The 13,664-nt window shown below is 37.2% G+C and overlaps 1 protein-coding gene across 1 annotated transcript; it reads right to left on the bottom strand.

Annotated features, from left to right (window-relative positions):
- Positions 1–252: 252 nt before the first annotated feature.
- Positions 253–13,384, bottom strand: LOC110776612 (protein ENHANCED DISEASE RESISTANCE 2-like). The gene is made up of 21 exons (XM_021981170.2): positions 12,888–13,384; positions 12,244–12,318; positions 12,099–12,152; positions 11,955–12,020; positions 11,809–11,870; positions 11,306–11,436; positions 11,159–11,205; positions 10,984–11,084; positions 9,310–9,405; positions 9,141–9,205; positions 8,962–9,033; positions 7,666–7,812; positions 6,897–7,189; positions 6,277–6,337; positions 5,975–6,150; positions 5,516–5,617; positions 5,053–5,103; positions 4,816–4,956; positions 1,217–1,312; positions 654–755; positions 253–536 (listed from the first exon to the last, which is right to left on the bottom strand). Exons 1-21 carry the CDS (start codon positions 13,047–13,049, stop codon positions 447–449), a joined length of 2,190 nt encoding a protein of 729 aa, XP_021836862.1. The 5' UTR covers positions 13,050–13,384; the 3' UTR covers positions 253–446.
- Positions 13,385–13,664: the final 280 nt, after the last annotated feature.

Here is a 13,664-nt window from a genome sequence, read left to right as displayed (position 1 = left end):
TAACTGAAACCGAACTTGATACAAATAACCATTTGCCCCCTCTGGTGCTGGTGGCAGTAGATGGTTATATTCCCATTGGGTTCTATATTTGGTAGTTGAGAAGAGTTTATAGTCAAATTTGACCTTAATTTATAAACTATCATCAATATAAATGGATAATGGATGAAACTCCTGTAGCAATCTATACCTTGTTCACTACTGCTAGACTTTTTTTTCTTCCTAAGATCCATTATAAACTAAGAACAGCTGATAGAAAACCAACAAATCAATTATATACATCAATGTACGTACTAGAATATACATGTAATTAATTTTTTTGGAATAAGATAAAAATTTTCACCAAAAACATCAGTGTAGCCTGAGTGTAACCAAGGAAGAACACCAAATGCTTCAACCTCGAGACAACAAGGCACCTCAGAAAAATATAGAAAAAGAAACTGATTCTATTAAGTTATTAGAATTGCTTTGGAAGCATCTAGATGGTTGAGACGGCAAGTTCCAAGAAGTTGTTCAGGGAGCTCTTCATCCGTATCTGCCTACAAATATCAGGATCAACAATTTGTATAAGTTCTAATTTAAATTGACAAACCTTTTCCGCGCCTTTTATTTTTATTTTTATTAGTGTGATGCAGAAGCATATAAACAAGTTGTACCTGAATCAAGAAAGCCATTTCAATAACCAAGTTGTTAAGGTAACTAAGAACAAGACTAGTGACTCCTCTTGCAACTGATGACGAGCCAATATTAATACCGAGCTGCAAGAATCGAAGAAAATATTGTCAGCTATCTCAAATTTCAAGAACACAGCCTTGCAAAAACTCCCATCTAAAACTCTTGACAGTTTGTTCCCCAGAATTGTCAAATGTATGTTATTATTAATATGATATGGAGTTTCTAGGCAGCAATCATAGAAAACAGGATGGCACATTATAGTATTTCACCTTCCCAAACATTTAAAACAGGATGACACAGAAAATTTCAAGTAATGGAGTCTAGGCGTCTAGCTATCAACTATCAAGGGATTCACTCAGATGAAACCAAAAATATAAATGTAACAATTTGTGAAACTTATAGTAAATTCAAGATGTAATCCTTATAATCCTATAGGGATACCCATCACTATGGGTGTACATGAAAGATCCGTTGATTTATAAAACAACAAGCAAGAATCAAACAAGGAAACAAAAGACCAATTTTTTGATTGCAAAGCACCCACCTCTATATAATTCTTCCCTTGAAAATAATTGATTTCCAGTGCTTGTCCCACCAGGCATGCTTTCTTTCCAACACTTTGTTTGACTATCCATGAGCCCTGAAAAAAAATACAGAGTGAGTTAAAAAATTGGCATCCCCGAAGAATGAAATAAAAGTTTTCTGACAAAATCCCTTCCCAAAACCTTCTATTGACAAGATTGATATTAGATGTCAATACGTCATGTATTCTAGTCTTCCAAGAAGAATCTTCGCTCCAAAATGCATAGATCATAAAGTAAACATCAAAACAGAATTATAGTGTTTGGGCTTAGAGTTTAGAGACAAGTCTTTACAGGTATAGAGTAAGGCAGCACACATACGAACCTTCTCTGCTTACAGACATACAGCATGATCCATACTGGCTGGTGCATTAATATGCTTACAATGTAATCGATTGACCACGTTAAATAAGCAAATAGACTCATGTGTGGAATGGTGTTTTGACCAAGAATATAACATGGAAAAGCTGAACATTTTCTGTTAAAAAACTTGAACAAACTTCAATCTCTCCACAAGATTAAGTACAACCACGGTTTAATTCTAAGTCTTTAGGTAAAGGTACAGCCGTCCATTAGTCCTCATGAAGTAGCGTCCATAGTGATTGATACTTTCCCCAGGTTCTTAGGAATGCCAACAATCACGGAGGTGAAAAAGTATGACTTCTCGAACATTAACAAAAGAATATGGAAGAGGTAAAGGTTGGGAGCGTAAATTTGTCTTGTTTTCTGGTAGAGAAACCCTCACAAAAACAGAGGCTCAGTCGGTCCCTACCATAGATAAAAAATGCGGGTATCGGTCACAGTCACGGGATCGATCGCGGAGTCTCGGTAATGGAAATGATGCGTTAGTCGCTGACCGTGTCGCGGTTGTTGTGTAGGAATTTGAAATTTTGAAAAAGAAGCACCATGTCAGCCCCACTCACTACCTACCCTAGTCCCCCTCCCCTAAACCGTACATGTGACATAATCAAATGAATTCCTTTGTCTGCCTTCTCTCTCCTCTCTTGTTTTAGATCTGAAAATGGAGTTCTCTACTCTATTTCAGTGGAATTTCTCCATTTCTTTCCTTTTTCCCTTTCTTTTTGTCGTAAATATGGGGAATTCGGCTGAAAACCGAGTAGATGTGAGGTTAATAACGTTTAATGCGGACAAAATTCGTTCGGATCGGTTGAACCGGCCGAGATCTCGCCGTTTTTAAAAACACCTTTACAACTCGGGATATCTCGTATCGCCAGCCTCCAAAACCTAGTAAACTCGGGCGATACGAGTTAACTCGGGCAAGTTTTTACACCATGCCCTACCCACATTATAGGCCAATTTCAACTTCCAATCCACATGAAATGAAATACAGCTTCAATAGCTTTTTTGGGTGGGCTACAGTGAAGATTACATAAAAAAGCGCTTGGTTTCATAGAAACTTTTGTATATAAAACAAAGAATCCTTTGATGAGGCTTTCCTTCCTAAACAATCCAAGCACATCTAAAACCATCCAAATTCCCTGGTTTCTCAAGTCCGGAAAGCAGAATACTAGTTTGAGGATACCTCACCGAGTCACAGGGTATCCAAAGCCTACTTAGCTAGACTCCCACTAATCCAAATTCGAGCTGGTTCCTGCCCTTGTTGGTAGGAATGCTGCTCCAACAAATGCTGCTACGTTTACGTAACCTTTTGTTGAGCTAGAACAACTCTCTTACCAAGTGATCCAAGCACTTGTTGGTTCATAGCACAATACTTTATAATGAGTTGCTCGGCGTTGTTTTGTGCCTCAGACCGAATAACACTTGGAGGTGTATACTTGACAGGTTGCTAAGGAAGCCACCAAAATCGGAATTTTGGGAGGAAGACGGACAATCCCCCCCCCCCCCATAACACACACACACACAAAGTGCCAGCTACGGAGGATTGGCTCGTGACATCTTTAATTAACCAACAGGGAAGTTGTTGGAGTGAAAACCTAGTTCAATGGTTATTCCTTCAGTTTAAGTCTGAATATATTCTTAAATTCCGTTGTGCTCTCCTTTGGCTATACATGGGCTGGCTTGGGAGTTAACCAAAGACCAAAAAATGGACAATTTTCTTTGATGACAGGATGTAATTCATTAGGTGGAGGAAAATGGCCATTCTATGACTTCCAGCTATGCCAATGATAGGTTTATTTGGGAAATAATTATGGGATGCAGATCTCTTGAAGTTAAACTTTTTTTGCATGACTATTGGTTGATTGTGAAGAGGGATGCTTCCTACGCATGGGTCATGGGAGTAATTGTAGGCGAAGAAAAAATGCAGAGGCTGGTTGTTGGAGGTGGCCATATAACTTCACGACTGACCTCTATCCCATCCAAAGCTATCTATTTGTTGCTAGCGGCTGGAAGGAAGCTGGGCTCAGTGAAGTTGAAGTTGTGGAGTACTGTGGGAATGGGTAGAGAACTGGAGATTGACTGGGTAGGAGAGTGTGAAATCATTAAGGCTTTTGTTTCTTTTGACGAAAAACACTTTCCCAGAAAATGATTTCCCATTTTCCATTGTTTGTTTTGTTCAGGAGAGGAAAACAAATTTCCAAAGGGTGGAAAATATTTTCCTTTTGTAAAGAAGGAATGCCACATTTTCTTCTCTACTCCCTTACATTTCTTTTTCTCTCCTCCTATCTATCCTCTCCTTTCCATTTTCATTTCCCTTTTTCTCACTGACTTTTTTTGGTAAGGAAACAAACAAAGGAAAACTATTTTACAATTGTGTTTTCCCTTGAAAATTGTTTTCCAAGAAAAATCATTTTCAGTTGAAAATGCTTTATGTTGAAACAAACAAAGCCTAAATGATGCAGAGTTGGTTCAGGATTAAATGCTGGAGTATTCCCTGTGGTTTGAATGGAACTTGAAACTTCATGGCAGTGAGTATAAAGGTGCTGCAATCTGCAGACCTTGATTATTAGTGCTAACAGTTATTCATTAGCTAATGGATATGAGGTAGATGTGTGGAGGTCTCTGTTTGCTTGAGTGCTTAAGGTCAAAGCCGGCGCTGTGGAGGTTGTTCATTGGCGAGCAAGGCAGTAGGCCTTCCTTGGCATCATCATCCACAATGATACAGGAAAGTTGTTGGAGTTGCAACATCAGTCGTGAGACCGCTGTAATCGCCATGGAAAACCGGCTTTCTATTGAACAGTCTTACACCATATTATTCGTGAGATCACTGTGACTTTTCTAATCACTAACTAATCGCTAACAGCTAGCTTCCACCAAGCATGTCCCCTGTTTTTAAGTTACAGACGCGCCCCACGTGAGCATTCAATATGGACACTCGCTGTTAGTTGTTGATCACTTCTCAACTTTTAAAGTCTCACAATAAGTTAGTATGACATGGTCGCACTCAAGACTATATCTACTGTAGGTATGAGAAGGCAGTCAGGAACCATGAAGTACGTCCAGGACATTTTAATTGGAAGACAATACGACTATACGAGTACAAAATATGCTCAAAAAAAGCTATTAATTGCATAAGATGGACAAGATAAAAAGTAATGCATTTTCCGATAGCTGAGACCCGAGACCAGTATTGTATGCTGACCTTGGATATGTATGGAATAAGTTTAAACCTTGAATTTCTGTATGCATCATCTCTGTCAACAAAGCTCTGCAGCAGAGGTGCGTCTTGTAGATTACTAATCATATAGTATAGTGCTAGACTGTACGTTTTTGATCCAGGGACCTGAGTATCATAGCCTAGAAATTTAGCAATGTAGCTCTGTAGATTTAGGAATATTTTTCTCATAACTACAACAATAAACAAGTAAATAAAGAATACCTGTATATTCACTATGAAAAAGAATTCGGATCCGCCCTTTGTTGCAGAATTCTGTGAAACAGAGACATTTTATCGTTTATTAACTCAGACAGCCTATTTGCTGGTATAGCTTTCATTCATTATCATTATCATTACCCCATTCGGCCCATTGCCTCAAAGAGGCTCCCGCAAGAAGCGGGGTAAGGCCGTAAGGGGGGGTCGGACGTACGCAACCTTACCCAAATTGCAGAGAGGTTGTTTCCAATTGACCCAAAAGCGATAACAGGACGACAACGGGACAACCATCTTCTACTTCATGGAAAGGAAGCGAAGAGGTATTAAGAGCCATTTTGATTTAGTCCATTACATCCCACAGCCAAAAGAACAAATGAATCTTTGGCTCCATCGGAACTGAACATGCTGGTATAGCTTTCAATAACGTAAATACTGTTTCACACAAACATAATAGAGTGAATGCAATCACCTGCACTATGCTACCAGGGCGACCCCCAAGGTCATCTTCTCTTTTGTCAGATGTTATCCAGTCAGCACCTACCATTTTCATTAAGGTTTGATTTGCCTTGATCTGCACATCATAAATAACCACTCAAGTAATTGCATATAATAAGTGAACGATTACATTCTCAGAATTGTGCGTCTCAAAACTCTATGCATAAAATTTAGCAGTAGCAAACATGGAAGGATCTATATTATAGCTTTCACAGGTTTATAACGAGTCATGGTACGAGTTGTTCAGTCATACGACAGAGTAAATGACCATATAGGAATTTGGTTTTAAAAAAAGGGGAAAAGTGACCTTAAATGCTGCATCTTTCATTCAACATGACACAACTTTATCTTAAGACGAGAATCCCTTGACTACTCCAGTTATTCAGAGGCCTACTTAGCTAATCATCACCACCAGCATTCTTTAACCACATACCTTTTGACTGTCTTTTAAATAAGTTTTTCCACGAATCAGAAATGTAGATGGATCTGTTGTTGTCCAACTGGAAGCAACAGTACAAGTTGAATCTTCCTCAAGTGTAGCACCATAGCAGCACGATATCCCATCTTTGGCGGCCATCTCTACCAAATCGACATAGCCCTTCTTATGCACTGTATCAAAAGAAACCAGTTCAAGATTTCAAATATATGTGAGCTCTTCTGAATGCTATTAGTTGGAAACTTAGCTCGCAGCATGCCACAAGTTCACAAATACTTTGATTCAAGCATTTGACTAACCTGCTAACTCATGCAACTTTTTCGCAAACACGGAAGCCGTGGATAACTTTGGTCTTGCATCCTACAAATTCATAGCAAAAGTTAAATGAAATGGTGAAGCCAGCAGAAAGTATGAATAAAATTCAAGGTAAGCCTATAGTAAATAAATATACAAAAAAAGGACAGAGGTTGCTATACCTCTATGACTATAAAATTATAATTGTGCTTTATCGCAATTACTTTATAAGAGGTAATCTAAGTTTGGAAATATTTCCAAATCAGTTATTACAAAACCCCTAAAGATTTCTATATCTTCCATACTGTTAAACTATTTGGGTTAATTGAACATGAGCCTGCCAGAAGTAATCTTGCTAAAAGAAATCAAATTAACTTCCCAAGCAAAAAAGCATGTATGAGTCAAGGACTGACGAAGGTAAGGAATCAGGAACATATTACTAACGGGGTGATACAGGTAAACCCAGATCATTATAATCAAGACAAGGTGTCAAATAATGATTATGCTGGCCCACGGCGAAGGCTACTATATACAATAAGCTACGTTAGATAGAAATTATTTAAGTTATCCATTAAGTCATTAACTCTTCATACATTTACTAGGGAAGAGCAATATAGGTTTGTACCTGCAAATGTGTCTCTGGACTGCAATCAGAAGGCCAACCATGATCTGATAGATCAAAATCTGATCCTTCTGGGGCATCAAAAAATTCGTCGCTGACATCATTAAGTTCTGCAAGGCTACCAGGTTCATCAGTTTCATCCTCAATTTTCTCTTCCAGTTTTTCTTCCACGTTCACAGCAGGCGGGTAAATTTCAGGATTACTCTCATTCTGTGTGCCATGGTAAAAAGCCAAATCTCCGGATGAGATATTAGAGAAGCAATCCCCTGCCCTTGCTTTGAAAAGTTCTCTTAATGCTGCAAACACAACTTTCTGAGACGGGGATTTATTGAAGATACAAAGTATTTAAGAGCATCACCAATGGTGAGCCTTTATTCGGAACTCAAAAACCTTTCATAAGTACTTTTTATTGTCCAATGGCGAGACAAAATTACTATTTTATTTTAAGACTCATTTTGATACCCCAATATCCAATAGTGAGACTATTTAAATAACCTTCTTATTTAATGTTGGATAAACAATTAATATTAATCATTTATTTTTAATTTATTTTTTATCACAACTTTGCTTTTTTAAGGAAAAACCCTTTGAGTAAAGTTTAATCAAATTTGATAACTTTTCCAAAAATGTTGTCAAATTTAATAACTCGTGCAATGGGGGCTTATTTCTAAGAACACTTTTTTCCACTTGAGCCCCCATTTGAGCTCCCCATTGGAGATAATCTATTATGCACACCTTAAAATCAACAGAGTTTGTACGGAAAAATCCATACCAGCAATTCTTCCAAGCATACATATAGTTGTAGATCGGGCTAAAGAAGGCACCACATAAGCTGCCCACTGTTTCCAATCAATGGCAAGCATATGCTTCACAACAGACTGCTTCCCATGGCTGAGAGGAGTTATTACATAGCCTCCACCTTAAAGTAAAAAAAGCACCACCATATCAAACTACAGATTCCACAACGCATAAATCAGTACCATGAACAAATACTATGTTAGTAATAAAAATATTTCAATGTTCTGCAGTAACGAACAAATTGACTTTTCAACCAAAATACCAATAGAAACCAAAGCATTATTCCGAAAAGGATGTGCTCGGCTGCATGAACCAAAAATATATCTCTCACGGCCATCCATTATATCCTCTTCCTCCATTGGCTTTTATCTACTGCTACAGAATCTTAAGTTTACAAGCAAGATATGAATATAATAAATCCTTCAACCATTATATCTAATCTTTCAAAGTCCGAACTATCATTAATCCAACCCCAAAGTCCTTCCAAGGTGATAGAAATAAGAGCCTCCGCATCCCCAAGTGTTACTCAATGAGAACATTCAGCTCAATGGCACAAGCCGCACAACCATTACGGAAAAATCAACTTAACTGCAATGCACGTAGACTATATTGGATGAAATTATGAAGTTGCAACACTTAGAATAACCTCACTTTTAAGGATTTTCCTTTTTTGTGCCCTGGTATAGGAAATTTTCTACTTTGTGGATAAGCTACTTGTTTAACGAATGAAGTTGAACAAACATTTATCTAGCACTATGTTCCAAATCATCAAAAAGTAACTGTTAAAGATTTGATGTGAAATAGTCATTCATTATCATTACCCCATTGCCTCAAAAAGGCTCCCGCAAGAAGCGGGGTAAGGGGGGGTCGGGTGTACGCAACCTTACCCCTGCATTTGCAGAGAGGTTGTTTCCAATTGACCCAAAAGCGATAACGGGACGACAACGGGACGACCATCTTCTACTTCATGGAAAGGAAGCGAAAAGGTTTTAAGAGCCATTTTGATTTAGTCCATTACATCCTACAGCCAAAAGAACAAATGAATCTTTGGCTCCATCGGAAATGGACAAAAAAAAAATTATGCAAAAAGAACTTCAAAAATATGAAAATGCTGAAATGCAAGTTCATCCAGGAAAAGAGTAAATAGTCAACTCGAAACCAGAAAAAATAAAATAAAGAAAAGGATAGAAGCATGTACACAAGTGACATAACAGCAAATAAAGTAAATACTTCGTAGTAAATTTAAATGTATAACTTAAAAGTACATTACTTTTAAGGCACGCACGAACATAGCCTTTTTGTGGGGGGCATTTTTTGTGATATACCGAATGATAAAGGATCACTGTCAAACAAAGATAAGAGAAACTATGAGTTATCATAGTATAGAGTATAGACAATAGTATAATACAATAACCTTGTAATGGTGGTTCAAAAAGCATATATAAGCACCATATGTTCCATCATCATCCCTTCTCCAATACCGCCTCAACAAGAGGTCTCTTTGTTTCATTCCCCTGGAAACCATGAACAACCATTCAGTTGGCATCAATAACAAAACCAACTTCAGATTAAAGTTTTATGGATAAAACCAAAATATAGCAATCTATAAAAATCTCACCAAGGTAACCAATCAGCACATAGCTTCTTGTGAATGATATCAGTATGGCCATCAAGATTCTCAACAACATTCCCTCTATAGAAAGAGTAATCCCATCTAAAAGAAAAATAAAATTTCAAATTAAGGGCTAAAAACAACCCAATAAAAGGAGCATGAACAGTCACATACTCGAAAATTTTAAAATTTCAGTTAACATTAGATAGATGTCCCTCTTCAGAGGGCCTTAAATGATAATAGAGAAGAGACATTAAAACAATTAGTCACAGGAACAATCCAGTAAAGGTTGGTTTGGACCAGATTGATCATATATTCATATATGTAAGCTAAAAACCAAGACAAGTTCCCCTGCATTCTAAAGAGAGTAGTGGAATCCTTTCTTTCGGAAAGGATATGTTCACAGCTTACGCTAAATCAAGAGGTGCCCTCGCGTTGGTAAATTTCTTAAGACACAAAAAATTGCATTTTTGGATATCATGTTTCAACATGTGGGCACAGGGAATCTAAGTGTCTAACCACATCTTAGTCACTAAGCATATAAAAATCAGCAACTGCAGGCTTCTTGAGAATCATCGCTAGCATTCATTTTTCGAATTTTGAGCTTTGATATGTTGGATGTAGGAGTTTGGATATTTTACTTAAAATTAAATTTTAAGTTCAACAGAAACTAAAAATCAACAATTCAAAACTAGAAACCACGCCTTCATTTCCATATTTAATGATTTTATCTCTGGTATATAGGAAAATAAAATCTAAAAATTAGTTAACAAAGTCAAACAATCAAGCCCTCGGAATACAACCTGAGATGAATCCCGGATAGAAAGTTCGACTTATTGAATTGAAATGGTTAAGGAGAACAAAATCCTGAGATGAATCATGAATGACAGACGAAATATCAATATGAAGCAAATTAGCAACACATAATCCAGATAACGAGTAGTAGTTTCCAACCCCCCCCCCCCCCCCCCCCCCCACACACACACAAAGAAAAACCCTCTACCTCTACACTACCTAACCCATGGTTAGACGACAGATTCAGTGAGATCACCCTTCACCAATCATGCAGCAGTTAGACTATAGATCTCGTTCTACGCTGAACAATTCCAACTATTTTTCATATATGTTACACTTGTGTCATGATTTCTTTACTCATCCATAAATCCAAGTTTCTCCTTAAAAAGATTACCAAAAAATAAGATTGCATTTTACTGCCTGATAGCTTGATATATGATTGATCTTATTGCTTAAGTCCTATATTTCCTGCTACTTTGTGGCCCTATAATAAAATTGTGCACCCATTACGCCTATCGGCCATTTCCATAATCACTTATATTTATCAAGTTTTTTGGAAAATCAAGCTGATGGGTTTGGATGTATATGCGAGGCAATTAAGTTTAAGTACTTTGTCACTGCATCTTTTCACCAAATGATATTACTAACATTGCAAGACAAGCAGGCAACTATGCATAGCATGGGACAAAATCCTAGATCAACATACTCATATTCTCTTGTTGGTTAGAATCCATAGGGACATACCGACATACTAGTACAGAAATCATCCAGAAAGGTAATACTCATATAATGACTTATCTGCATATGTACGATGAGATCATGCATACACAGAAAAGCTCTTTTATATGGAAACTTGTTTCTGTAGAAAATATTCACCAGGCTTACTGTGATCTTAAGGGACCGAGAGACATGACTGCACGGAAAATATTCTCTGATGTTCCATCCACTACGCCAACAGCCATAATTGCAGGATGGTCATCCCACCGCTGGAAATAAAAGATGAATCAGATACATATTACAGGTCAAAAAAGTGAGATTGGAGTTCCAGAAGGCTACCCGCCTTTCCATGAAAATCCCTGTCTTTGGCTTCTTTGAATAATCGCAATCCTGCAACAATAACACAATCCCCAAGACCTGTAAGTTAATAAAGCTCGTTGTCTTCTTTCCAGAGTCAACTTTTAATCCAACGGACAATAACAAGTGTTACCATTCTGACATCCAAATATTGTCCATGCTGAAGGTGCAACAACATCATTTGTTATAGGATCCATTTGAGAGGATGAACCAGTAGGCCAATTTGTTGTACTGGAATGATATATCCTCTTAGAACTGTTCAATCTGTTCCACAGAAGGTATTACACTTATGTCAACATGTTGGCAAGCGTTAACATGGAAGGGTCTAAGATTTGGCTGAAAATTCCAAAGAAGTGTCAAACTGTCGAGTATCCTTATCAAGGTGGGAATATTGAATTACATTGACAGTTGAGATAAAACGTAAAAACTATGAAGCATAGAAAAACTATTCACTAGAAAACACCAGCAGCTACACGCCTACACCTTGTATCTCCTTTAACTCTTCTGGATTATGCTAATGAAAGGCTACCGGAATTATGATACCAATTGCTAAACTTGATTATAATCAGAACAGTATGACATTTACTGTAAGAAGTTGATCAATAAAAAAGACGCAATGGATGACAAATAAGTTACCTATAAGACTGCCATGCGCTCTTGGGACAACCCAAACCACTAATCTCGCCAATGGGAAACACCTACATAGAGGAAAGCAAGTTTACTTTAAAGGGCCTCAAAATCTCATTTGATATACTCTGTAAGCACAGATGAAAGTTTCAAACCTTGGATGCTGCTTCTTGAAAGGAATGGATCCATCTGGCTGCTACTTCAGGACTGCTTGCGCCCAACTACATATATGTCAGCCTAAAGCATTAAAGATTTTAAATATGACACTAATAACAAACTCTGATAGAAAATGGGCATACCTTTAACTTATCATTGTGATTAGAACTGTTGTACAGGGTGAAAATAAAGAATACCTGCAAGCCATACATTGATTTTTAAGAAGTTCATCTCAAATCCCCATACTAAATAATAGAAATGAGGTGTTGAAGTACCAAATATCCTTACTTTTCTATGAATGCTCTCTCTGCCATTATCTGCAACACGGATGCCGGAGTCTACAATCGTACTTTTGACAGGATACTGAAACAGGCCAAAACACAAGCAAAGGAAGAAGAATGTTTATGACTTAATGCAACTTATAGAACCGTCGCTCCCCCTACTTCAGTGGTACTAAGAAATTCCAAAATGTACAATAAATTAAGAAAAAAACATTAGCCACAAATACTAGGAAAGAACGCGAAGTGAACATCATCGAATCAGCAGCAACAAACTTCAGACAACATCTTGTTCAATTACTTGCAAGAAATAAGCACATAACCGAGCACTACAAACAGGAGAAACCTTAAATTAAAGTACTAAAAACAAACGACGAGCAAAAGGTTCATAACCGTCATAAACCAGGCACATAACAAACGATGATCCATTATTCATATCCGTTAAGAACCTAACTGCATTCATGCAACAGAAAAATGAAGTTGGTTCAAGGAAATTACACCAGAAAACACACATTAAATATCAAAACATTAAACTTAATCATAGCAAAAATGAATGAAATTTCCCCCAACATAATTAAAAAATAAACAGTAACTCAGTTCTACCTAAACAATGTAGTAAAGACAAATCAAATAAAACACTAATAATTCAATTACCAACTCATTCTGAGAATTTGGGATTGATTTGTAGCATTTGAAGTGATGATTCTGAAGAACAAAGTAGCGTTTACGCGAGTTCTGCAACCCCAGACGATTGGAACTAATCAAATACAACCAACCCTCAATTTTTTCTTCAATTTGATCTTTAATTTGAGACATACCCTTTTGATAAATTACTGCAATACCCACTTCTTCAATCTTGCTAATCTTCCAAAATAAAATCGAATTATAATTAATGGGTTTAAGTTTTTCAACCTATACTTTTGAGTACTGTATAATTTATTCAAAAAAATGGATTTCAAATTTGAAAGGAATCTGAGAATTATTAACATTAACTAAATTAAAACTGTAATCTCACTGAATTATCTACAATGACTCTGCATCTAATTAGGAGTCTTGTTGAAGAAGGGGAGTTTGAGTTGGAGGGAATCTGTATTTCTCAAGAAGTTTGCTCTGTCAAAGGCATTGTGATTGATTGGCTGACTATGAAAGACAAAAAGATTGACAGATTAATTATGGGCCTACTTTACACACCATGTCTGTCTATGACTACTTGCCTATATGGTAGTGGTTTGTGTATATATGGACATAAGTGAATAATAATGGTAACGGGGAGGGGGGAGAGGAAGTTTGGCCTCAAGTGGCTTGTGTATGTGGACATAAGTGAATACCAACGGTAACGAAGAGGAGGGGAAAGGAAGTTTGGCCTCAAGTGGCTTGTGTATATGTGGACATAAGTGAATACCAATACAGAAAATTTAGTACTCCCTCCGT

Source organism: Spinacia oleracea, chromosome 2, assembly GCF_020520425.1.
Source record: "Spinacia oleracea cultivar Varoflay chromosome 2, BTI_SOV_V1, whole genome shotgun sequence".
NCBI classification, from domain to species: Eukaryota; Viridiplantae; Streptophyta; class Magnoliopsida; order Caryophyllales; family Amaranthaceae; genus Spinacia; species Spinacia oleracea.
The sequence above is the reverse complement of the archived record's forward strand: the minus strand, read 5'-3'. Positions and strand labels throughout refer to the sequence as shown.